Consider the following 26,311-nt stretch of genomic DNA (forward strand, 5'->3'; position numbering starts at 1 on the left):
TATGTATCTTTGTAACTCTGTCTTAATCTGGGATCTTGACTGAACTATTAGCTGTCCCTCTGTGTTCAACGGTGCTGCCTGGCCCACTCCAGCATTTCTTTGCCTTTGTAACTTTACAGTCCTATTAAACAACATTCTGTTATTCTGAGGAAGTCCAAACAAATCTCCAAGCTCTCAAACAGAGAGGAGCCCTGTATTCAATCACTCCCCTAACATTATTACTAATTCGCAACTGTGCCCTCTGTAGGAGGTCCTGCGATTGTGAAAGATTGTACAAAAATATGAAATATTTTTTAATTCTTCCTCTTGAAGTCTAGATTTCCTGCTATCAGTTTAATATGGAATAATTTGGGTGATCCAGAGAGCAAGTCGTGGTATGGTCCCAAACTACAGGGAAACCAGCGAGTTTGCATCAGACGGGATGAGCAGTGGGATTCGCCGTCCAGCACAGTCAACAAGTCGATGGTTGGGTGTGAGATGATAAGGTGCTGGGTACAGTGGAGGTGCGCAGCATAGATGTAGAAGTTAGATTCAGTGGGAGGAGGGTGGTGTGGATTAGGTTGGGCAACCCATGTAGGAAATGGACACAAAGTGCTGGAGTAACTTAACGGGACAGGCAACATCTCTGGAGAGAAGGAATGGGTGACGTTTTGGGTTGAGACCCTTCTTCAGACCTGGTTGGATGCAAATTGATTTGCTGAATGGTGCTAAGATCAATGGTTTCCATGAGGCAGGTGACTACTGTTTTAATCTATAAAGTTCCAGCAATAGGAAATGCAAAGTAAAGATTTTGCATTTATCTGCCACAGTAATTAATTGCCCCACAAGTGGCCATGTGCCCTGACTGTTCAGTGGTCAGTTTAGACTCCCAGCACCTGCCGTATAAAAGCCACAGCCTGTCTCCTGCAATTGGTCTTTTCCTGAGATTAGTTATTTCCATCTGACGCCTGGATGATTCTGGAATATCCATGCTGCAAAGCAGCTTTATCTTCAATCACATTTGTGAAATCTCCATCCTTTCCGTGGACGTTGAAACTGTGCATTAACCTGATTACAACGGAACAAATTGGGCCAACTCCATGGTTCTGTGAATCATCCTCTCCGCATCAGCCAGCACAGCTTCATGCTGTGATCTTTGTCCCTTGTTGAACACGATGCCTCCGACCACGATCTGAAACCAGAGCGATTCCCAACAGGTGTGGAGACGCATCGGCGTGAGCAGGCTGCTGACGGAGATGTTAACCAGTTCTCTCAAACAAATGAGTGGCTCTTTGAAACGTAATTCCATTAAACGCACTATATCTGGGTCGCAGAAGGTGAGTAAAGAGTTTGGGACGAGGATGTTGAGCTCCAGTTCTCTGAGCTCCAAGATCATTTGGGCATCTGGTGGGAAATGTCTAGATTGTGTGATGCTGGGTCAAAGCCAACTTCCTTGGCCCATTCACCGCCACCATGCCCTGGTGTGTAGTCTGTGGTGCACGGGAGCTCTGTGCATTCACCGCCTCCATGCCCTGGTGTGTAGTCTGTGGTGCACGGGAGCTCTGTGCATTCACCCCTCTCCTATAAAAAAGCAAAGATGTTATTAAATGACAGCAGATAAAACAAAAATTAAACTTACATATCGTTTTTGCCTTCTAGAAGCCACAGTTTGAGGGAAAGTGATGCTGTAGTTTGGGACAGTTTATGTGTCATTCATTCTGGGATAGCAATACTCACCCATTTTAGTGCAAATTAATTACTTCAAAGTTAAAAATGTGTTCTGGAAAGTAATTTTTGAAATGATCCTATCAGGGAATATTTAACTGTAACATGTTGTTGTTACTGGAATGTGCAGAATGACTGGGATCTAACCGTGTACAGATGTGGGTCGTGATTACTGAACAATATTAGTTTGATGTGGAATATTAAAACCATTTGTGATGTCAGGGTTGAAGAAGTTCTTGTTTTTGCATCGAGTTGTTTTCCAGTTTTACCCTGGGCATTGCTGCTGAGATTAACTTTTTTTCCACTTGCTGATCTGATATCAGTCCAGTTTCTATCAGAAGCCAAACGAGATGTGGAGTTCCCTCCTGGGTCCAGGCTGCAGAACAAGACATTGGTGCCCGTAGGCTGCCTTCAGATTCAAGGATCAAGTATGATCGATTATGTATGAACAAGGAACTACAGCTGGTTTACATTGGCGTTCACAAAGTGTGGAGTAACTCAGTGGGTTACAACCACAACATACATGGATGTTCTCCAGAGATTCTGCCTGACCTGCTGAGTAACTGCAACGATTTGTGTCCGTTTAAGTTAGATTATGTATTGGACAGTTGGATCTTGAGTTATGTCTCATCCATAAAATCTGTTTTACAAAACAGGAGCAGTTTGTTCAACCCACTCTGGCCAGGGCAGAACTAGAGTAATAAAAATGCAAACGCTATAAATCAGAAGTAACAGCTTAACATTCTGACAATAGTTACCGGGTCGAGGCAATGTTTCATGTCGTTGATCTGCAACTGCTCAGGGCAAGCTCTCCCCAGCGCCCAGCCGCTCGGTCCCGGGGAGGGGTCCCGGGACAGGAGGCGTCAGGATGGGGAGGTATCCCGGGACGGGGGGGGGGATGGGTCAGCATCAACAGCTTTTGATTTCCATTCAGGTGAGATAGGAGACAATGAGAAGGGATAATAGTGATGTTGCAGCACAAAGTAAACAGGAGAGTAGAATGGGGGACACATGAAAGATGAAGCGTAGTATGGAGTGTGAGTGGATGCGACTTGTCTGAAAAGTAAGGAGAAGCAATATCGACTAAAGCAACACAGGGTATGTACGCAATTATTGTTTTATTCATACATTTCATTCATTTGTTCCTTGTACCTTTTCATACCTCTATGTTCCCTCTCCCCTGACTCTCCGTCTGAAGAAAGGTCTCAACCCGAAACATCACCCATTTCTTCTCTCCAGAGATGCTGCCTGTCCCGCTGAGTTACTCCAGCATTTTGTGTCTACCTTCAATTTAAACCAGCATCTGCAGTTCTTTCCTACACACTATGCCTCTCATAATTCTGTATATCCATCAGCCTCTGAAGCTCCAGAGAGAACAATCCATGTTTGCTCCAATCTATTCTTGTAACAACTTCTCTCTAATCGAGACAGCATCCTAGTAAACCTCATCTGCACCCTTTCCAAATGCTCCACATCCTTCCTGTGATGGGTCGATCAGAACTGCACACAATACTTCACGTGGAACCTAACCAAAGTCCCAAAAGCTTAGAAGAATGAGATGTGATGTCATTGAGGCGTATAAAATAACAAGCTAGACCACATGGAGAATGTTTCCCCCCTTGTGACCATCATTGTTTTATTTGTTGGCAAGCAACGTTTAAGCTCAGGAGATCCATCTCTAAGCCTCCCCAGTCTCTCCTCTTGTTTATCTTTTAAGATATGCCTTAAAAATATTCATCATGTTTTCAAACTCACCAATCCTCATCTCTTTATTTTACTTCCTTATGTAACATGGTGTCAGTTTAAGTTGGTATCTGCAGAGGAGCTGTTGCTGTAGGTGTGACAACAGTGAGTTAGGAGTCAACACATTGTGTTTCTGTTTGCTGCAGAATATGTCTCTCAAGCTGGGTTAACGCCAAAGGAGATTAACAGCCTTATCACTGTATTACAGTATTCAAAAGCTTTTTCTTTTATCCTTCATAATATTCATGCCATCTGGATTATTAAACTCTTTATTTCTAACTGCAGGGACACAAAGCTTGGATTGAGAAAAACTTTCAGAAGCGTGAATGTATTGCTATCATCCCCAACACCAAAGACCCGCACAGGTAATGCTGGAGACAAACGGCTTTCATTGGGGTGGTTGTGGTCTAGGGATTTGTGAATGAGTGTCGGCTCTGCTATTGTCCCAGGTGCTGCTGTGGTCAGCTGGTCAGTCTGCATGTCACCAGGCCCCAACCGATTCCATCCAGCAACACCACCGAGGAGGAGAAGCCACTGGTTCAGGCTGAGAAATGGTCGCCCAGCAAACACACGGAGGCTGCGCCCACCGATGCCTTTGGGGTGATGGAGTTGCAGGGTGGTGGCCCCACCAGCAGAGCCATGGTGAGCAAAGTCATGGGTCAGGGGGCCGGCTCAAATAACACAGAGAGTGAGGGGTGTGGGGGCAGGGGGAGAGGCAACTGAGTCCTGGACATGCCAGTGCATTGTCCAGCACGGTACTGACCACAGCTATCCCCCACCAGGGGCCTGGTGGGTCGGGATGGGTTTAGCTGCGACACATGAAGTTGTGGAGTCAGTGGAGAATTTGGCTGTGCTGGTGGTACTGGTTATGGAGGTTGGGATGGAGACGTGGGAAGGGGAATGGAAGTGTGGATTAGCGAGAGTGGGAAGGAGCTGGTGATGGGGAACGGCGGTGGTGTGGATGGGAGTGGTGTGGCTGGGTTGACCGTAGGCTATCCCACCCCTTGTGTTATGCAGCCCGATCTTGGCTGTGGGCTTGCCTCAGTGCTATTTTCATGCGTGAATTCTCCATCCGATTTGATCAAAACAAAACTTGATCTCTGCCCTGGACACTCAATGACTTCCCTCCGCTGCCTTTTGGAGAGAAAATTCCAAAGAGTTCATTCATTCGCAGGTTAAGCCAATGTTTGATTGTCTACCTCTAATTGTCCTTGAGGGGATGGTGGTGAGCTGGTACCCTGAGGTGTGTGGATGCCCTTTGTTTTCACCGAGGAGAAGAGCATGGAGGACAGTGAGATCGGTGTGGGGAACGCTAATGTGCAAGGATGGTTTGAGATTAAGAATGAGGAGTTGCTGGAGCTCTTGAACAGCATTATGGTGGATAAATCTCCAGAACCTAATGAAATCTATCCCAGGTTATTGAGATAGTCAAGACAAGAGATTGCAGGAATCTTGATGAAGATCTTTGTATTTTGGTATGTGTGGTGTACCTTGACTTTCAGAAAGCCTTTGACAAGGTTCCACATAGGAGATTAGTGGGTATTGGAGGTAGGGTACTGACATGGATAGAAAATTGGTTGACAGACAGAAAGCAAAGAGTGGGGATAAATGGGTCCCTTTCAGAATGGCAGGCAGTGACTAGTGGGGTACCGCAAGGCTCGGTGTTGGGACCGCAGCTATTTACAATATACATTAATGACTTGGATGAAGGGATTAAAAGTACCATTAGCAAATTTGCAGTTGATACAAAGCTGGGTGGTAGTGTGAACTGTGAGGAAGATGCTGTGAGGTTGCAGGGTGACTTGGACAGGTTGTGTGAGTGGGCGGATGCATAGCAGATGCAGTTTAATGTGGATAAGTGTGAGGTTATCCACTTTGGTGGTAAGAATAGGAAGGCAGAGTATTATCTGAATTGTGTCAAGTTGGGAACGGGGACGTACAACGAAATCTGGGTGTCCTAGTGCATCAGTCACTGAAAGGAAGCATGCAGGTACAGCAGGCAGTGAAGAAAGCCAATTGAATGTTGGCCTTCATAACAAGAGGAGTTGAGTATAGGAGCAAAGAGGTCCTTCTTTGTTGGAGTTGTATAGGGCCCTAGTGAGACCGCACCTGGAGTACTGTGTGCAGTTTTGGTCTCCAAATTTGAGGAAGGATATTCTTGTTATTGAGGGCGTGCAGCGTAGGTTTACTAGGTTAATTCCCGGAATGGCGGGACTATCATACGTTGGAAAGACTGGAGCAACTAGGCTTGGATGACAATAGACAATAGACAATAGGTGCAGGAGTAGGCCATTCAGCCCTTCGAGCCAGCACCGCCATTCAATGCGATCATGGCTGATCACTCTCAATCAGTACCCCGTTCCTGCCTTCTCCCCATACCCCCTCACTCCGCTATCCTTAAGAGCTCTATCCAGCTCTCTCTTGAAAGCATCCAACGAACTGGCCTCCACTGCCTTCTGAGGCAGAGAATTCCACACCTTCACCACCCTCTGACTGAAAAAGTTCTTCCTCATCTCCGTTCTAAATGGCCTACCCCTTATTCTCAAACTGTGGCCCCTTGTTCTGGACTCCCCCAACATTGGGAACATGTTATCTGCCTCTAATGTGTCCAATCCCCTAATTATCTTATATGTTTCAATAAGATCCCCCCTCATCCTTCTAAATTCCAGTGTATACAAGCCCAATCGCTCCAGCCTTTCAACATACGACAGTCCCGCCATTCCGGGAATTAACCTAGTGAACCTACGCTGCACGCCCTCCATAGCAAGAATATCCTTCCTCAAATTTGGAGACCAAAACTGCACACAGTACTCCAGGTGCGGTCTCACCAGGGCCCGGTACAACTGTAGAAGGACCTCTTTGCTCCTATACTCAACTCCTCTTGTTACGAAGGCCAACATTCCATTGGCTTTCTTCACTGCCTGCTGAACCTGCATGCTTCCTTTCATTGACTGATGCACTAGGACACCCAGATCTCGTTGAACTCCCCCTCCTCCTAACTTGACACCATTCAGATAATAATCTGCCTTTCTATTCTTACTTCCAAAGTGAATAACCTCACACTTATCTACATTAAACTGCATCTGCCATGTATCCGCCCACTCACACAACCTGTCCAAGTCACCCTGCAGCCTTATTGCATCTTCCTCACAATTCACACTACCCCCCAACTTAGTATCATCTGCAAATTTGCTAATGGTACTTTTAATCCCTTCGTCTAAGTCATTAATGTATATCGTGAATAGCTGGGGTCCCAGCACCGAACCTTGCGGTACCCCACTGGTCACTGCCTGCCATTCCGAAAGGGACCCATTTATCCCCACTCTTTGCTTTCTGTCTGTCAACCAATTTTCTATCCATGTCAGTACCCTACCCCCAATACCATGTGCCCTAATTTTGCCCACTAATCTCCTATGTGGGACCTTGTCGAAGGCTTTCTGAAAGTCGAGGTACACCACATCCACTGACTCTCCCTTGTCAATTTTCCTAGTTACATCCTCAAAAAATTCCAGTAGATTTGTCAAGCATGATTTCCCCTTCGTAAATCCATGCTGACTCGGAATGATCCCGTTACTGCTATCCAAATGCTCAGCAATTTCGTCTTTTATAATTGACTCCAGCATCTTCCCCACCACTGATGTCAGACTAACTGGTCTATAATTACCCGTTTTCTCTCTCCCTCCTTTCTTAAAAAGTGGGATAACATTTGCTATCCTCCAATCCACAGGAACTGATCCTGAATCTATAGAACATTGAAAAATGATCTCCAATGCTTCCACTATTTCTAGAGCCACCTCCTTAAGTACTCTGGGATGCAGACCATCAGGCCCTGGGGATTTATCAGCCTTCAGTCCCATCAGTCTACCCAACACCATTTCCTGCCTAATGTGGATTTCCTTCAGTTCCTCCATCACCCTAGGTTCTCCGGCCCCTAGAACATTTGGGAGATTGTGTGTATCTTCCTCAGTGAAGACAGATCCAAAGTAACGGTTTAACTCGTCTGCCATTTCTTTGTTCCCCATAATAAATTCCCCTGCTTCTGTCTTCAAGGGACCCACATTTGCCTTGACTATTTTTTTCCTCTTCACGTACCTAAAAAAACTTTTGCTATCCTCCTTTATATTATTCGCTAGTTTACCCTCGTACCTCATCTTTTCTCCCCGTATTGCCTTTTTAGTTAACTTTTGTTGCTCTTTAAAAGAGTCCCAATCCTCTGTCTTCCCACTCTTCTTTGCTATGTTATACTTCCTCTCCTTAATTTTTATGCTGTCCCTGACTTCCCTTGTCAGCCACAGGTGTCTCTTACTCCCCTTAGAGTCTTTCCACCTCTTTGGAATAAATTGATCCTGCAACCTCTGCATTATTCCCAGGAATACCTGCCATTGCTGTTCTACCGTCTTCCCTGCTAGGGCCTCATTCCAATCAATTTTGGCCAGCTCCCGCCTCATGCCTCTGTAATCCCCTTTGCTACACTGTAATACCGACACTTCCGATTTTCCCTTCTGCCTTTCCATTTGCAGAGTAAAACTTATCATGTTGTGATCACTGCCTCCTAATGGTTCTTTTACCTCTAGTCCCCTTATCAGATCAGGATCATTACACAACACTAAATCCAGAATTGCCTTCTCCCTGGTAGGCTCCAGTACAAGCTGTTCTAAGAATCCATCTCGAAGGCACTCTACAAACTCTCTTTCCTGGGGTCCATTTCCAACCTGATTTTCCCAGTCTACCTGCATGTTGAAATCTCCCATAACCACCGTAGCATTACATTTTTGACACGCCAATTTTATCTCCTGATTCAACTTGCACCCTATGTCGAGGCTACTGTTTGGGGGCCTATAGATAACTCCCATTAGGGTCTTTTTACCCTTACAATTTCTCATTTCTATCCATACTGATTCAACATCTCCTGATTCTATGTCACCCCTTGCAAGGGAATGAATATCATTCCTTACCATCAGAGCAACCCCACCCCCTCTGCCCACCTGTCTGTCTTTTCTATACGTTGTATACCCCTGAATATTCAGTTCCCAGCCCTGGTCCTCTTGTAGCCATGTCTCAGTGATCCCTACAACATCATACTTGCCCATGACTAACTGAGCCTCAAGCTCATCCACTTTATTTTTTATACTACGCGCATTTAAGTACAACACTTTAACTTCTGTATTTACCTCCCCTCTCACATCGTTCACAATTGGCCCTGCCCTTAATTTCTTTTCCGCTCTAGAACTTCTGTTCCCATTCTTCTGAGAGTCTTTTGCAATATCTCCTGTATTCCCTTTTACCTCATCTTCATATTCACAATTTGTTAACCCCTCCCCCCCACTACTTAGTTTAAAGCCACAGGTGTCACACTAGCAAACCTGCCTGCCAGAATGTTTGTCCCCCTGCTGTTAAGATGCAACCCGTCCCTTTTGTACAAGTCACCCCTAGCCCAGAAGAGATCCCAGTGGTCCAGAAATCTAAATCCCTGCTCTCTGCACCAGCCCCTCAGCCATAAATTCATACCCTCTATCTCTCTGTTCCTGGCCTCACCAGCACGAGGTACCGGTAGCAGTCCAGAGATAACTACCTTCGACGTCCTACTTCTCAGTGCTTTCCCCAACTCTCTAAACTCCCGCTGTAGCACCTCCTTCCTCTTCCGCCCGACGTCATTCGTGCCCACGTGCACAACGACTTCAGGTTGATCGCCTTCCCTCACTAGGATTTTCTGAAGCCGGTCTGTGATGTGTTGAACCCTGGCACCAGGGAGGCAACAGACCATCCTCAAGTCCCTCCTGCTGCCACAGAATCTTCTGTCCGTCCCTCGGACTATGGAGTCACCGACCACTACGGCTCTTCCAGACTTCGGTCTCCCCTGTCGAGTATCCTTGCCAACAGGTCCGCCACTCGGACTGGAAACGTCTTCTGCCCCGACAGTTCCCAAGAGGGTATACCTATTTGCAATAGGCACAGCCACTGGGGTCTCCTGTAGTCCACGTCCACTCCCCCCTGAAACAGTCTCCCACCTTCGCTCGACCTGGACCCTTGGCGTGACAGCCTCACAATAGGTCCTGTCGAGGAAACTCTCGCATTCTCGGATGGCCCTGAGGTCATCCAACTGCCTCTCCAACTCCACCACACGTCCCTTCAGGAGCTGCACCTGGACACAGTTCTTGCAGGTGTAGCTCCCAGAAGCTCCAGCGACGTCCCCGTCTTCCCACATCCTGCAGGAAACACACCGCACCAACTTTTCCGCCATCACCTTGTGCCTATAACCAGCTCTGGCTTAAAACAATCGTATCCTCCTCACCTCAGCCTCCTCGCCGAAGACTCGCAGCCAAAGACTCGCACTTCCCTCACTGGGCTGCACCTGAACAGGGCTGCACCCTTTTGCAAGTATTGCTTATATCCCAATTAAATTGCCTGATTGTCCAATTTACCTGACTTCTCACTTAAACTACTTTACTGCTCAGCCAACGGGCGTCCTTGCTCTGCTCCCGGACTTTTCAAATTGCCTACTAGCTTCCTTTTGGCGCTCTTTTTAAACTGCCTGCTCAACTGTGATTAGCACTTACTTTACTGCTCAGCCAACGGGCGTCCTTGCTCTGCTCCCGGATGAGAGGAGATCTTATCGAAACGTATAAGATTATTAAGGGGTTGGACACGTTAGAGGCAGGAAACATGTTCCCAATGTTGGAGGAGTCCAGAACAAGGGGCCACAGTTTAAGAATAAGGGGTAGGCCATTTAGAACTGAGAGGAGGAAAAACTTTTTCAGTCAGAGAGTTGTGAATCTGTGGAATTCTCTGCCTCAGAAGGCAGTGGAGGCCAATTCTCTCAATGCATTCAAGAGAGAGCTGGATAGAGCTCTTAAGGATAGCGGAGTCAGGGGGTATGGGGAGAAGGCAGGAACAGGATACTGATTGAGAATGATCAGCCATGATCACATTGAATGGCGGTGCTGGCTCGAAGGGCCGAATGGCCTCCTCCTGCACCTATTGTCGATTGTCTATTGTCTATTTTCTCTTGCCACAGGTGAGGTCCCAGAGGACTGGAGAATTGCTAATGTTGTTTCTTTATTTAAGAAGAGAAATAGACAGAATCCAGGAAATTATGAGGTGGTGAGCATGTGAGTGGCAGGGATAATATTGGGGAGCGTCCTTCGGGATAGGATTTCATAAGTCATAGGCACAGAACTGGGCCATTCGGACCATCGAGTCTACTCTGCCATTCAATCATGGCACATCCATCTTTAACACTATTACTAATCAGAACCTGTCACCCTCTGCTTTAAAAATACCCAATGACTTGGTCTCCACAACCAATGAATTCCACAGACTCACCACCAGATTCACTTTCATTTGGAGGAGAATGGGTTAATTAAGGAGAGGCTTTATACTTGTCAGGTTGTGTTGTACTAACTTAAAGTCATAGAGTGATACAGTGTGGAAACAGGTCCTTCGGCCCAACTTGCCCACACCAGCCATTAATGTCCCAGCTACACTAGTCCCACTTGCCCACACCGGCCAACAATGTCCCAGCTACACTAGTCCCACTTGCCCACACCAGCCAACAATGTCCCAGCTACACTAGTCTCACTTGCCCACACCGGCCAACCATGTCCCAGCTAAATTAGTCCCACTTGCCCACACCGGCCAACAATGTCCCAGCTACACTAGTCCCACTTGCCCACACCGGCCAACAATGTCCCAGCTACACTAGTCCCACTTGCCCACACTGGCCAACAATGTCCCAGCTACACTAGTCTCACTTGCCCACACTGGCCAACAATGTCCCAGCTACATTAGTCCCACTTGCCTGTGCTTGGTCCAACTTGATCGACTTATTTTGAGGCGATAACGAAGATGATCAATGAGGGTGGCGTGGTGGATGTTGCCTACATGGATTTCAGTGAGGCTTTTGATAAAGTCCCCCATGATAGGCTGATCTAGAAGATTAAGATGCACAGGATTAACAGTGACTTGGTTGTTTGGGTTCAAAACTAGCTTATTGATGGAAGGCAGAGGGTTGTGGTGGAAGGACAATATTCTGGCTGGAGGTCTGTGACCAGTAGAGTTCCGCAGGGATCTGTGCTGGGACCTCTGCTGTTTGTGATGTATATAAATGACTTGGATGTAAACATAGATGCGTTGGTTAGTAAATTTGCAGGTGACACCAAGATTTTGGGGTCGTGGTCTGTGAGGAGGGTACACAGCGGAATATCAATGGGCTACAGATGGAGTTTACTCCAAGCAACTGAGAGGGGTTGCACTTTGGGAGGTAAAATGTAAGGAGAAAATATACAAACAATGGCACGAGCTGCATCTCTTCCTTTGCTTTTTTGCCTGAAAGCTGAAATGTTTCTGGAAACCTATGTATTAATTCTTTAAATATTAGCCATTGATTGTTTACAGTTGTACCTATCGGGGTATTTTCCCATTTCTTCTCCCGTGACATATTTTGCTTCATTAAGATCTAAAGCCCTAGTTTCAACTTGAACTAAATTACATTCCATTTTGTTCTAAAAGGCTACAATTTTCTGGTTACTGTTCCCTTTAACCACCAGATAAACAATTAACCCTTTCTTGTTACAGTATGTAAGATTTTAAATTTATCATTCCCTTGTTAGTTCCTCAACGAATTGCTTCAACAAATCATCTCTGTGTAGACTATGTTCATGCTCCATGAATTGCTGCTCAATAGGGAAAGAGGTCAAACTGCAGAGATCGAGAGGTTAAACATCATAAATGTGGACTGAAGTCCCCCGTGATTCTATTCCCCTTGTAACATGCTCCTCTACTTTCCTGATGTGTTCCATGCTTCGCATAACCATTATGTTTACGTTGCAGTATATCCGTGTATCATACGACACGAGGCCCGATCTCCTGCTGCACCTCATGACCACGGAGTGGGAGCTGGAGCTGCCCAAGCTGCTCATCTCCGTCCACGGTGGCCTTCAGAACTTTGAGCTGCAGCCCAAGCTGAAGCAGGTGTTTGGAAAGGGCCTGATCAAAGCCGCAATGACCACGGGCGCCTGGATATTCACTGCCGGAGTCAGCACAGGTGAGCAGAGGGCAACGTCGCCTTGATAAATGATTAGTTTCCTGCCCTGCAGACCCTCACACAACCTTGCACCTCACTGGAGACCAAACAGTTACAGGAATTGGCAGCCAGGTTCCTGGGAGTTGGAGTCTGAAGAATGGACACCACGGTTCCATCCCTGGGAATCATTGCCTAGGGATTTGGAACTTGGATTTGTTGCTTTAAATTGTTAAAATGGCACCTTGAATTGGTTATTTTTCAACCCATTGATTTTTCCTGAATTCCTCCACTCTCCTTATTTTCCATCCCGTCCTCTTTCTCTGTCTCCCTCAACATCCACCACCACTCTTCAATCAACTTCAATCAACCCTCTCTCCTTCCCACTTCCCCTTTACTCCCCCATTCAATCCTCCTCCTCCCTCCATCTTTCCCCGCTCCATCGACTTTCCCCTACGCCCACCTCACCGATCGCCTTAAGGCCTGCAGTAACGCTCAGTTGTTCATTTTCAGGTGTCATCCGTCACGTGGGAGATGCGTTGAAAGACCATTCATCCAAATCTCGGGGAAGGATCTGTGCGATTGGATTTGCTCCTTGGGGAATCATAGAGAACAGGATGGATTTAATTGGGAAAGACGTAGGTTTCAAAAACATTAACTAGTGATGAGGAAGATTGACCACAGAGCCTGACAAAGATAGAAATGTCTTACTACCCAGTGCATTGATACCCATTCCCCATCACACCCATTGACCTTGCATTTGTTCATTGTGATGCATGGTTTGTTGAACAAGGTGAGAAGATTTTTGTCATTGGCTTGTCGGCATTTCATAATTGGTCAGAACTAAATTATACTTGTTGCACTTTAACTGTCCATAATGATGTCTGGCCTTAGTGTCTGTTGTGAGGCCTTCGACCAAGGCCAGATGGACACTGCGTGCTGTAAGGGTTTTCTCCCCCACTGGGTAACAGCCTTACAAATTCTGCTTGGTCCTTTGGATGCTTTCTTTTATAAACTGAGCTCCGGAAGATTGGAGAATTTGTGTTCAGTTTTGGTCACTCTGCGATGGGAAGGATGTCATTAAGCTGGAAAGAGTGCGGAAAAGAACTGCTGAGAGCAGAAGTGTCTCAGAAACAGGATCAGAGGTTACGGCATCACTTACTGTAGATGGAATCGGGGTAATGGAGGCTTGGACTGGGAGATCAGGGGGTCACTGAGTTAAGGTCATGGGTCACACTGGGAGATCAGGGGGTCACTGTTAGGGTCATGTGTCACACTGGGAGATCAGGGGTCACTGAGATAGGGTCATTGAGAGTGTTTCTGTTGCAGGTCACCAGGCCATACCAAACGATGTCGAGCCCCCTGAGCAAGCTGACAGTGTTGAGCAGCACGCACTCGCACTTCATCCTGGCCGACAACGGCACGCTGGGCAAGTACGGCGCTGAGATCCGGCTCCGCCGCCAGCTGGAGAAACATGTCTCCCTGCAGAAGATCAACGCACGTAAGGGGGGCTTCAGGGGAACCGCTGGGCCTGGATGGGGGGACTAGGCCAGGGGGACCGGGACCGGGAGACTGGGGGACCAGGACGGGGGGGACTGGGCCGGAGGGGGAACAGGGGGGAGGATGGAATGGGAGGATGATGAGGGAGGGGGGGAATAGGTGGGAAGGCCGGGCGTTTGCTGGAGTGTACCCCACATCTCTGTGACCCCTGGGTTTCCCTTTCTCATCCTGTGCCTGAGGTACAACGAGGCCGGGAGGGGAAAGGAGGACTCTGCTGTCATCAGCTCAGCCTTGTCCCTGGAGTCTTGGCATCTCTCACCCAGAGTCCTGTTGCACACCCCTGCCCCCTCCACCCTCTCCCCCCAACCTCCCCCCCCCCCGCCAACTCACTCCCCTCCACTCCACTCCCTCCCCTTGACCCTGCCCCTCCCCACAGAGTATTTGCATCATGGTGCCGATCTACAGTGTGTTCCTCAGCACATACTCCTGGACGAGCTGTACTCAGTGTCTACCCCACACCGCCCCGGCCCAGGGAGTGTGGGATAGGACTGTGTGAGGTGATAACCAAGCTCTTGATGGAGCTGTACACAGGGTCTCCTGGTGGAGCTGTACACAGGGTCTACCCCACACCGCCCCGGCCCAGGGAGTGTGGGATAGGACTGTGTGAGGTGATAACCAAGCTCCTGATGGAGCTGTACACAGGGTCTCCTGGTGGAGCTGTACAGTGTCTCCTGGTGGAGCTGTACACAGGGTCTCTTGGTGGAGCTGTACACAGGGTCTCTTGGTGGAGCTGTACACAGTGTCTCCTGGTGGAGCTGTACACAGGGTCTACCCCACGCCGCCCCGCTCACTCCATGGTGCTGGCTCACTCCTGAGCTTGGAGAAAGCCAGTTGGCAGCACCCACTGGTGGACGTCTGCTTGTGGTGTTTGGAAAGGGAACGGCTGTGAAATCAAATCCATTTAATGGCTGTTGTAAATAACAGCTTTTGGAAATGGCTTGAATGTCATTGTGAGCCAGGGCCACATGTTATCACACTGCAGAATCCCAACCATGAGCTAGAGTAGACACAAGGAACTGCAGATGCTGGAATGTTGGAGACGGGAGAAGGGTGGTGACTGGGGCTCCTTCGTGGGGAGAAAGTCCCAGGGTCAACACCAGGACATGCTTGGAGCTCATTGAGATGTGGGTGCTCCCGATGTGGCCTCCTTTACACCGGCGAGACTAAGCGTGAACTGGACCAGTGTTACGCCAAACACATGCGCTTGGCCCATCAGACCTGCTGGATCTCTCGGTTGCTAACCATTTTAACTCTCCTTACCATTCCCATGCTGACCTATCTCTCCTGGGTCTCGTCCATTGCCAGAGTGAGGACCCACCCAGACTGGAGAAACAACACCTCATATTCTGCTTGGCCAGCTCACAACCCATGGCATGAACATTGAATTCTCTGGAGCAACAACCAACAGCAGCACTTTATGTTTGATTTGTGGTTCAAAGTACGTCACCCCTAACATGATCCTGTCACACACTCCCTGGGCAGTGGCAGCATGGATTAGGCATTGAGTAAAGTTCCATCTACATTGCCCCCTTACACACTCCCATGTGAGAGGCAGTGTGTGTTAGACACAGGGTAAAGCTTCCTCTACACTAACCATTCATTGTGCTAAATTTCCATTGTGTTGAAGCCATGGACTGGAACGTTTGGGATGAGGACGTTTGGCCCTTAGATGTAGAGTGACCGGGATGATGAGAGTGATGTGGGACCTGTGTCGGCAGTGGAGAGCTGTGTGGAGCAGGTGTGAAGTGTAGCTGACCCTTGTTATTAATAGCTCAGTGTTCTGCTCTGCCTTTCCTCCACAATCCAGTGCCTTGGTGCAGAGATGTACTTGTGTTCTGTGTTGCCTGCAGGCCTGGGTCAGCGAGTGCCAGTGGTTTGCTTGGTGGTGGAAGGAGGTCCCAATGTGATCTCAATGGTGCTGGAGAGCCTGTGTGAGGAGCCGCCCATCCCCGTGGTGGTCTGTGATGGCAGTGGCCGAGCCTCGGACATCCTGGCCTTCGCACATAAGTACTCAGCAGATGGAGGGTGAGAGTTAGGGCGACCCTCAGCCTAATGTTACTCCCGCCCACCCCAAACTCTAACAGTCCCAACAAGAATCCCACCTGACCAAGCTCAGAATCCCAAGCCACACGGCTCCAAACGAAACCCACGCCACACATATTCCAGGGAATCCTTCACCTGGTCCACCGCTGCAGTGACCATCAGCCCTCACAACCCGCATCCTCAACTCCAGAATTCCCTCTCCAACTCTGAGGTGCTCTTCACCAAACCTTTGGTCACCAGTCCTCGTGAAGGTTCCAGGACTACACCTGGCATCTGCTCCACCATCCCTGTGGCTTCACCATGAGGCAGATAGACAATAGACAATAGGTGCAGGAGGAGGCCATTCGGCCCTTCAAGCCAGCACCGCCATTCAATGTGATCATGGCTGATCATTCTCAATCAGTACCCCGTTCCTGCCTTCTCCCCATACCCCCTGACTCCGCTATCCCTAAGAGCTCTATCTATCCCTCTCTTGAATGCATTCAGAGAATTGGCCTCCACTGCCTTCTGAGGCAGAGAATTCCACAGATTCACAACTCTCTGACTGAAAAAGTTTTTCCTCATCTCCGTTCTAAATGGCCTACCCCTTATTCTTAAACTGTGGCTCCTGGTTCTGGACTCCCCCAACATTGGGAACATGTTTCCTGCCTCTAACGTGTCCAACCCCTTAATAATCCTATATGTTTCGATAAGATCTCCTCTCATCCTTCTAAATTCCTGTGTATACAAGCCAGTGATCCAAGGCCCAGCCACAGGACAGCGGTGGACTGGTCCAGAGAAGGCACCAAAGCCTCTGGCACCAGGGCCCTCCATCCCATCCCCTCCTGCCTTCAACGACCTTGAACTGTTTGTGCCTCAGATAATCATGGTTAAAGTATATTTAAATACGTGTTTTAACAGGTTAAAAATGACTGTAAAATGTATATAAATATAAATAGACCAAAAATACATTGGTTCTTAATTCAAAGTAATTAATAATTAGGTAGTAAAGATTTGTGGTTGTCTTTGAGCAGCGGCTGGTTCACCGTGTTAAAGGCGTCAGGGAAAGGTAGGTTTTAGTTGGTCGGCCTTCCCACTGACCGGCACTTTGTCCCCACTGCAGGATAATCAGCGAGTCTGTGCGGGATCAGCTCATGGTCACAGTGCAGAAAACCTTCAACTACAGCCGACAGCAGACCCAGCAACTCTTCCTCGTTGTCATGGAGTGCATGAAGAAGAAAGAGTTGGTGGGTTACCATTCTGTTTATTTCACCTTGCCGACATCTACCTGCACTTAGTTCCAATGTAATTTGAAGGAACTGCAGATGCTGGTTTATGCCAAAGATCGACACAAAATGCTGGAGTAACTCAGCGGGTCAGGCAGCATCTCTGGAGAAAATGGATGGGTATGGGCCTGTGTTTACACTGTCACGGGGCCTGTGTTTACACTATCACGGGGCCTGTGTTTGCACTGTCACGGGGCCTGTGTTTACACTGGGTTATGGGCCAGTGTTTGCACTGTCACGGGGCCTGTGTTTACACTGGGTTATGGGCCTGTGTTTACACTGTCACGGGGCCTGTGTTTACACTGGGTTGTGGGCCTGTGTTTACACTGGGTTATGGGCCTGTGTTTACACTGTCACGGGGCCTGTGTTTGCACTGTCACGGGGCCTGTGTTTACACTGGGTTATGGGCCTGTGTTAACACTGTCATGGGGCCTGTGTTTACACTGTCACGGGGCCTGTGTTTACACTGGGTTATGGGCCTGTGTTTACACTGTCACGGGGCCTGTGTTTACACTGTCACGGGGCCTGTGTTTACACTGGGTTATGGGCCCGTGTTTACACTGGGTTATGGGCCTGTGTTTACACTGTCACGGGGCCTGTGTTTGCACTGTCACGGGGCCTGTGTTTACACTGGGTTATGGGCCTGTGTTTACACTGTCATGGGGCCTGTGTTTACACTGTCACGGGGCCTGTGTTTACACTGTCACGGGGCCTGTGTTTGCACTGTCACGGGGCCTGTGTTTACACTGGGTTATGGGCCTGTGTTTACACTGTCACGGGGCCTGTGTTTACACTGGGTTATGGGCCTGTGTTTACACTGTCATGGGGCCTGTGTTTACACTGTCACGGGCCTGTGTTTACACTGTCACGGGGCCTGTGTTTACACTGGGTTATGGGCCTGTGTTTACACTGTCACGGGGCCTGTGTTTACACTGGGTTATGGGCCTGTGTTTACACTGTCATGGGGCCTGTGTTTACACTGTCACGGGCCTGTGTTTACACTGTCACGGGGCCTGTGTTTGCACTGTCACGGGGCCTGTGTTTACACTGGGTTATGGGCCTGTGTTTACACTGGGATATGGGCCTGTGTTTACACTGTCACGGGGCCTGTGTTTACACTGTCACAGGGCCTGTGTTTACACTGGGTTATGGGCCTGTGTTTACACTGGGTTATGGGCCTGTGTTTACACTGGGTTATGGGCCTGTGTTTACACTGGGTTATGGGACGGTGTTTACACTGTCACGGGGCCTGTGTTTACACTGTCACGGAGCCTGTGTTTAACCTGGGTCTACTCTGGCCCACTAAGGATGTGTGCAAACTGCTGTTCTACCCTTAATCTGTGGTCTTCATCTGACCTTCCCGCTGGCCCAGCCCTGGCCTGTCCTTCACCTTTGACCTGTTGGCATGAGGCCTGGCTGCTGACCTCTCCTGACCTCCCCGCAGATCACCGTGTTCCGGATGGGCTCGGAAGGGCAGCAGGACATCGACCTCGCAATCCTGACAGCGTTGCTGAAAGGTAGGGGCTTCGGACTTTGAGGAACTTGTTATCATTTTCTCACCGTCTCTAAGACCAGCTCACACTGATCGGTCCAAGTGCAAAGATTAACGGGTTAGGGAAGGAATGGCTCTGACGTCTATCTCTCACATTGCCCTGTGTGACCAATGGCCGGTAACAACGAGACCCTCCCTGCAATGCCCAGCACCTTGGGGTGGGACCAGGGACAAGGCAGGGTGGGTGGGTGTGGGTGTGAGGTGTGGGTGGGTGGGTGTGGGTGGGTGTGAGGTGGGTGTGAGGTGGGTGGGTGTGAGGTGGGGGTGGGTGTGGGTGGGTGGGGTGGGTGTGAGGTGGGTTGGTTGGGGGTTGTGTGGGGGTGGGTGGGTAGGTGTGGGTGTGAGTGGGTGTGTGGGTGGGGTTGGGTGTGGGTGGGTGTGTGGGTGGGGGTGGGTGTGAGGTGGGTGGGTGGATGGGGGTGGGTGTGGGTGGGTGTGGGTGGGGGGGGTGTGGGTGGGGGGTGGGTGTGGGTGTGAGGTTGTACCTCAGAGTTGTACATCAGGATGATGAGTAGAATTCAAAAATACTGCGGATGCAAAAAATCTGAAACAAAAACTGAAAATGCAGGAAACACTCACCAAACCAAGCAGCATCTGTGGAGAGAGAAGCAGTTAATGTTTCCAGTCCAAACCTTTTGTTGGCATTGAGAAAGAGAGACAACAAGTTGGTTTTCAGCAGCAGAGACAGTGGGAGGGTGTGAAGGATATCTGAGGTCGGGTGCGTCCCGATTAATTCATGGAACAGCTGGACACTATTTAGTTTGTCAGTTGTATGTTGCTTATGGCAAGTAATCGGTTTGGCCCAAGTGTGAGTTACAGCGATCTCTGACCTACACACAGAGGTACAGGGATCTCTGATTTACACACAGAGTTACAGGTATCTGATGTACACAGAGTTACAGGGATATCTGACACACAGAGTTACAGGGATCTGATACACAGAGTTACAGGGATCTGATACACAGAGTTACAGGTATCTGTGCCTGACCTCTCACTGTTTCTCTTGCTCCAGGTACAAATGCATCGGCTCCTGACCAGCTCAGCCTGGCCATGGCGTGGAACAGGGTCGACATTGCCCGCAATCACATCTTTGTCTTTGGCAACTACGGGCCGGTAAACCCTATGACCGTCTCAAGCGGCAGCTGTCCTGCAGAGAATGGGGGCAAAGAGGGCCCTTGTACACGAGGGCCCCTGTGCACGAGGGCCCCTGCACACGAGGCCCCTGTACACGAGGGCCCCTGTACACGAGGGCCCCTGCACACGAGGGCCCTGCACACGAGGGCCCCTGCACACGAGGGCCCCTGCACACGAGGGCCCCTGCACACGAGGGCCCCTGCACACGAGGGCTCTGTACACGAGGGCTCTGTACACGAGGGCTCTGTACACGAGGGCCCCTGCACACGAGGGCCCCTGCACACGAGGGCCCCTGCACACGAGGGCCCCTGCACACGAGGGCCCCTGCACACGAGGGCCCCTGCACACGAGGGCCCCTGTACACGAGGGGTCTCTGAAGTGCTGTTGGTCACATGCTCCTCATCCCTGCCCTGCCCTTCACCAGGGTCGTGTTGGCTCAGTGCCCTCAGCACCAGCCCCTGTTGTGAGCTCACACCCGTGATTCTGTTCACACCCACAGTTCCCTCCACTCTGCAACCAGCTCAGTGATGAAGTGTCCACAACTCTGCTGGACGGGAACCTCAGACGTCCGCCCCCCTTGGCTGGTGAACCCTTGCCCCGTCCCAGTCCCTCGTCACCCTCCCCTCACTCTGACACACGTCCACGCGTGTGCATGTGAGGAGCTGCCTCTGTGTGTGTGTGCGTGTGTGTTTGTGGAGCTGACTCTGTGCGTGTGAGGAGCTGCCCCAGTGTGCACATGTGCGTGTGTGAGGAGCTGCCTCTGTGTGCGTGTGCTTGCGTGTGAGGAGCTTCCTCTGTGTGCGTGTCGGAGCCTCTGACCGTCGCTGTTCTCTGTTGCAGCCGGTAGGCAGCACCTCGGAATCCATCACTCGACAATCAACGAAGGTGGTGAGACAGCGGGTGACCAAAGGCAAGGGGAAGAAGAAGAGTAAAGAGGAGGTGAAGGTGGAGACTGATCCACGCAAACTGGAGCTTGCAAACTGGGTGAGGACCACGCCTGTCCCAGTGTAGTGTGTGTGTCCGCCTGTGAGTGTGGGCGTTGACCGCCAGTCTGTGGCCGCTGACCGTCTGTGCCAGTGTGGGTACTGACCGCCTGTGCCAGTGTGGACACTGACCGCCTGTGCCAGTGTGGGCACTGACCGCCTGTGCCAGTGTGGGCACTGACCGCCTGTGCCTGTGTGGGCACTGACCGCCTGTGCTCCCGCTGCAGGTGCACTCGCTGGAACAAGCCATGATCGACGCACTGGTGTTGGACCGTGTCGACTTTGTGAAGCTGCTGATTGAAAATGGAGTAAATATCCACAACTTCCTGACCATTCCACGACTGGAGGAGTTGTACAACACTGTGAGTACAACGTTCACACCAGCCCTCCCACTGTGGGCAGCCGTGTGGGGTGACAACTGACAGTGGGGGCACCAGCTCTCTCCCGTAACTTCACACGTGTCCCATACGTGTAACTTCACACGTGTCCCATACAACCAACCTCACCTCCCTCCACTCCAACTCTCAATCTCACTCTCAATCTCACTCTCACCTTACTCCCTCCTCACTCGCTCCGCTCTGTCCTCCATTACACTTTATCACTCCTTGAGTCCCACCACCCCCCATCCCTCTCTGACCCTGGGGAGCACTCTGTGAGGGTGGGTGTGAGGGTGGGTGTGAGGGTGGGTGTGAGGGTGGGTGTGAGCTCTCTGTGAGGGTGGGTGTGAGGGTGGGTGTGAGGGTGTGTGTGAGCGTAGGTGTGAGGGTGTGTGTGATGGTGGGTGTGAGGGTGGGTGTGAGCGTAGGTGTGAGGGTGGGTGTGAGCGTAGGTGTGAGGGTGGGTGTGAGGGTGGGTGTGAGGGTGGGTGGGTGTGAGGGTGGGTGTGAGCGTAGGTGTGAGGGTGGGTGTGAGGGTGGGTGTGAGCGTAGGTGTGAGGGTGGGTGTGAGCGTAAGTGTGAGGGTGTTTGCTGGGCCTATGGTGAGGGTGTGTGTGAGGGTGGGTGTGAGGGTGGGTGTGGGTGGGTGTGAGGGTGGGTGTGAGGGTGGGTGTGAGGGTGAGTGTGAGGGTGGGTGTGAGGGTGGGTGTGAGGGTGGGTGTGAGGGTGTGTGAGGGTGTGGGTGAGGGTGGGTGTCAGCGTAGGTGTGAGGGTGGGTGTGAGGGTGTTTGCTGGGCCTATGGTGAGGGTGTGACGCTCAGACAGGGAGCTGGGGCAGACAGGAGGGGCTGTGCCGGTAGCTGAGGCGGAGGATGGAATGGAGGGATATAATATAAGACAATAACTGCAGATGCTGGTACAAATCGAAGGTAGTAATTCACAAAATGCTGGAGTAATTCAGCAGGTCAGGCAGCATCTCAGGAGAGAAGGAATGGGTGACGTTTCGGGTCGAGACCTTTCTTCAGACTGATCTCGTAACGAGTGACAAAGGATTTTGTGTTTCATTCCAGAGACTCGGACCCCCGAACACTCTGCACTACCTGGTGAGGGACGTGAAGAAGGTGAGAGCAGGCCTGCAGGCCCCGTGATGGTGAGGGCGGGGCCCCGTGATGGTGAGGGCGGGGGCCCGTGATGGTGAGGGCGGGGGCCCGTGATGGTGAGGGCGGGGCCCCGTGATGGTGAGGGCGGGGCCCCGTGATGGTGAGGGCGGGGGCCCGTGATGGTGAGGGCGGGGCCCCATGATGGTGAGGGCGGGGCCCCGTGATGGTGAGGGTGGGGCCCGTGATGGTTGGGCCCCATGAGGGTGGGGCCCACACTGTGACTCCATGACAACTCCACGTGATGTCCGGGCCCTCAGGGTCCTGGGATGATTGACCTCCACCAACCCATCGGCCCCTGTGTGGGATGTGATTCCAGGCACCAGGCCCTGCTCCATCACAGCGTCACACAGCCTTTGTGATGCCACACCATCACTGGTGGCCTCGATGCCCATGACAGTTACTCCCACATCACCTCTGGACCCCTGACGTCTGGACCCCTGACGTCTGGACCACTGACCTCTGGACCCCTGACCTCTGGATCCCTGACCTCTGGACCCCTGACCTCTGGACCCCTGACCTCTGGACCCCTGACATCTGGACCCCTGACATCTGGACCCCTGACCTCTGGACCCCTGACCTCTGTACCCCTGACCTCTGTACCCCTGACCTCTGGACCCCTGACCTCTGGACCCCTGACCTCTGGACCTCTGACCTCTGGCCCATGTTTGTCCAAGGGGGAGATGAACACTGCACCTGTGATCCTGGCTTTGGATGATTATCGCAGTGTGCTGACTTCCCTCATGGTCAGGTTGGTGCCAGTGATGGCTGTAACATCTGCTCGTGTCGGGTTAGTACTGGAGTGCAGGTGTGCAGCAGTACAGCCACACAGATTATTATTATTTTTTAAATATTATCAAAAAATACTTTATTCAAGAAATAAATAAAAACAAAACATGTTCCTTCCAAAACTCCATCTGCCATTCTCGGAGGATGTACATACATTGCAAATATTCAATACACCAATTACACACAATTTCCCCCCACCCTTGCCACTCATGTGGCCCACTGGCGTGGAATCCCTTCCCGTATTTGGAGGGGCGTCTCTCTCCACCACACCCTGCCCCCCATGTCCAGCAGCGGAAGGACCCTAGACTGTGGTCCTCCCCCACAGAGCCTTGGCGTTGGCTGCACCGAGCTTCAGTGCGTCCCTCAGCACGTACTCCTGCAGTCTGTAGCGGGCCCAGTCAGCAACATTCCCCAACGGACAGCTCGCTCCGCTGGGAGGTCAACAAAGCTCGGGCAGACCAAAGAGGGTCTTTCACCGAGTAGATGACCTTCCAGCAGCACTCGATGTCAGTCTCTGAATGCGTCCCTGGGAACGGTCCGTAAATCACAGAGTCCTCTGTGACGGAGCTGTTCGGACTAAATCGTGACGCGGACCCTCCAGACTGGAGGGGTTTGCAAGGGTCTTTGGCACGATGTCAGTCTCTGAATGTCTCTCCAAACTGGAGGGGTTTGTCACGATTTATTCTGAACAGCTCCATCACGGAGGACTCTGATTTACAGAGTAGCCACACAGATGATGCAGTGAACTTGGTCCCAACACAGTCTGGCTCTTATGCCCTGCCAGGTTGCTTCTGTTACAGTCCGATCTGCATCCTCACTCCCATCGAGGGCCACAAGCCTAGACTGGTGGGCTGTAAGAGGCTGTGTTTGCGACTGTCTCTGGGTCAAGCCTTCCTTACACAGGATGTCTGTTTGTGTTGCAGGGGAACCTACCCCCCGATTACCACATCAGTCTGATCGACATCGGGTTGGTGATAGAATACCTGATGGGAGGAGCCTATCGTTGTGCTTACACTCGCAAAACCTTCCGAAGTCTCTACAATAATCTGTTCGGACCGAAGCGGGTAAATCTCTTCTGTAAATTGTCATAACCCTACAATCCACTCCAGGCCATGGGTCTCCCCCCGTGGTCAGTGAAGGGGGGTTAAGGGGGATGGAGTGGGGGGAGGGAAGGGGGAGGGGGAGAGGGGAGGGGGAGAGGGGACCCCGTGGTCAGCACATGGTCCCCATGGTCAGCGTGGGGTCCCTGTGGTCAGTGTGGGGGTCCCGGTGGTCAGTGTGGGGTCCCCATGGTCAGCGTGGGGTCCCTGTGGTCACAGGGTCCCTGTGGTCAGCGTGGGGTCCCTGTGGTCAGTGTGGGGTCCCTGTGGTCAGTGTGGGGTCCCTGTGGTCAGTGTGGGGTCCCCTGTGGTCAGTGTGGGGCCCCTGTGGTCAGTGTGGGGTCCCCATGGTCACGGGGTCCCCGTGGTCAGTGTGGGGTCCCTGTGGTCAGTGTGCGGTCCCTATGGTCAGTGTGGGGTCCCTCGTCCCCAGTGATGGTCCTGCCTCCACCCCAGGCCCAGCTGCTTACAGGGGGAGTACCAGACACTTAGATGCTGAGTGTTTACATGTGCAGCAGTGCCTCCCAGACCCTCAGTGTGCGAGCATGGGCTTGGCCCGGCAGATGTACCGAGTAAAGTCAGTCTTTCCCATCATCGGGATTCCAAATGATCTGTAGATCAGCACAACACAGGGTCGGCCCCTTTGACCTACAATGTCTGTGCCAAACATGATGTAGCGCAGCGCGTACGTGCAAACATGATGTAGCGCAGCGCGTACGTGCCAAACATGATGTAGCGCAGCGCGTACGTGCATTTGGCGTGCATACGCTTTTTGATGAAAAGTTGCATTACGCGCCATATTATGAATTTTGATGTAAAATTCTGAATTTTGGACATCAAAATTCTGAATTTGTAAAATCAAACGTTGGGAGGTCTGTTTACCACGCTATCTACATGTGTTCTACTTTCGGGGAGTATGGACTTGGACATCGAGATCCCACTGTACATCATCATTGTAGGCGGTCTTGCCTTTAACTGGATACTTTCTCTCTGCATTATACATCTAAAACCTGCTCAGATTAAATTTACTACCCAACCCATCTACATTTATGTCTTTGTCATTTATATAAATCACAAACAACAGAGGTCCCAGTACAGATCCCTGTGGAACTCCACTAGAAACAACTGTCCCCACCCCCTCCCCTCCCCTCCCCGCGCCAGAATAAAGCCCACCATCACTCTCTCTCCTCTGTCTAACCTCTGTCTAACCTCTCTCTAGCCCTGATAATCGTGTAAACCTCAGTCATGTCAGCCTCACCATTCTTTGCCACAGATCTGACCTCTCCTCACAGTCTCTCAGTGTGGTCTCCACAAATGCTAGGGAGATCACAGGCCAACGGCATTGTGTTTATGGGTGTTGACAGGTGACCCGTTACCACCAAGCATGATTACAGTCTGTGTACATATAACATCACTGAGACAGACTTCATAAGTTATCACGTATTGCTCCAACTGTGCTAAAGATGAGACCTTCTAACGTGCCAGTTAATCACTTTCATTCTGTCTTCTTGCAGCCAAAAGCTCTGAAACTTCTGGGAATGGAGGTGAGTACCGTGTCAAATACTTGTTGTTTCTGGTAAATCTGGTTAATATCATGTTCCCTTCCACCTCTCACCCCTTCGTTCTCTGGACCACGTATCATTCCAGCCTCTTCCTTCAATCTCTATACTTTCTCAAGTGGTGGGACCTGCAGTTTGAGACACTTTATGTCCGGGCCAGTAACCAATTATCTGGTGTTCCCCACAAAGATGCGTTCTCAAACCCCTACTATACTCCATAGACACTCCTGATTGTACGGCCAGATTTGGCTCTAATTCCATCTACAAGTTTGAGGCTGACACCACTGAGATGCCTTCTGAAGAGTTGTCGGCTTATCTCTGTATCT

General features: G+C 50.6%; 1 protein-coding gene across 1 annotated transcript in view; it reads left to right on the forward strand.

The window, feature by feature from the left end:
• Positions 1 to 3,998: 3,998 nt before the first annotated feature.
• Positions 3,999 to 26,311, forward strand: part of LOC144610947 (transient receptor potential cation channel subfamily M member 1-like) — a 45,321-nt gene continuing 23,008 nt past the window's right edge. Inside the window, exons 1-13 of the mRNA XM_078429976.1 lie at positions 3,999 to 4,089; positions 12,277 to 12,490; positions 12,980 to 13,104; positions 13,796 to 13,967; positions 15,877 to 16,051; positions 17,172 to 17,295; positions 18,779 to 18,851; positions 19,899 to 19,999; positions 20,861 to 21,004; positions 21,231 to 21,365; positions 22,451 to 22,501; positions 24,250 to 24,390; positions 25,941 to 25,970. Coding sequence (XP_078286102.1) covers positions 4,051 to 4,089; positions 12,277 to 12,490; positions 12,980 to 13,104; positions 13,796 to 13,967; positions 15,877 to 16,051; positions 17,172 to 17,295; positions 18,779 to 18,851; positions 19,899 to 19,999; positions 20,861 to 21,004; positions 21,231 to 21,365; positions 22,451 to 22,501; positions 24,250 to 24,390; positions 25,941 to 25,970 — 1,524 coding nt within the window. The 5' untranslated portion in view covers positions 3,999 to 4,050. The remainder of the gene's footprint in view (positions 4,090 to 12,276; positions 12,491 to 12,979; positions 13,105 to 13,795; positions 13,968 to 15,876; positions 16,052 to 17,171; positions 17,296 to 18,778; positions 18,852 to 19,898; positions 20,000 to 20,860; positions 21,005 to 21,230; positions 21,366 to 22,450; positions 22,502 to 24,249; positions 24,391 to 25,940; positions 25,971 to 26,311) is intronic.

The sequence above is a fragment of the Rhinoraja longicauda genome, chromosome 38 (assembly GCF_053455715.1).
Source record: "Rhinoraja longicauda isolate Sanriku21f chromosome 38, sRhiLon1.1, whole genome shotgun sequence".
Taxonomy (NCBI): domain Eukaryota; kingdom Metazoa; phylum Chordata; class Chondrichthyes; order Rajiformes; family Arhynchobatidae; genus Rhinoraja; species Rhinoraja longicauda.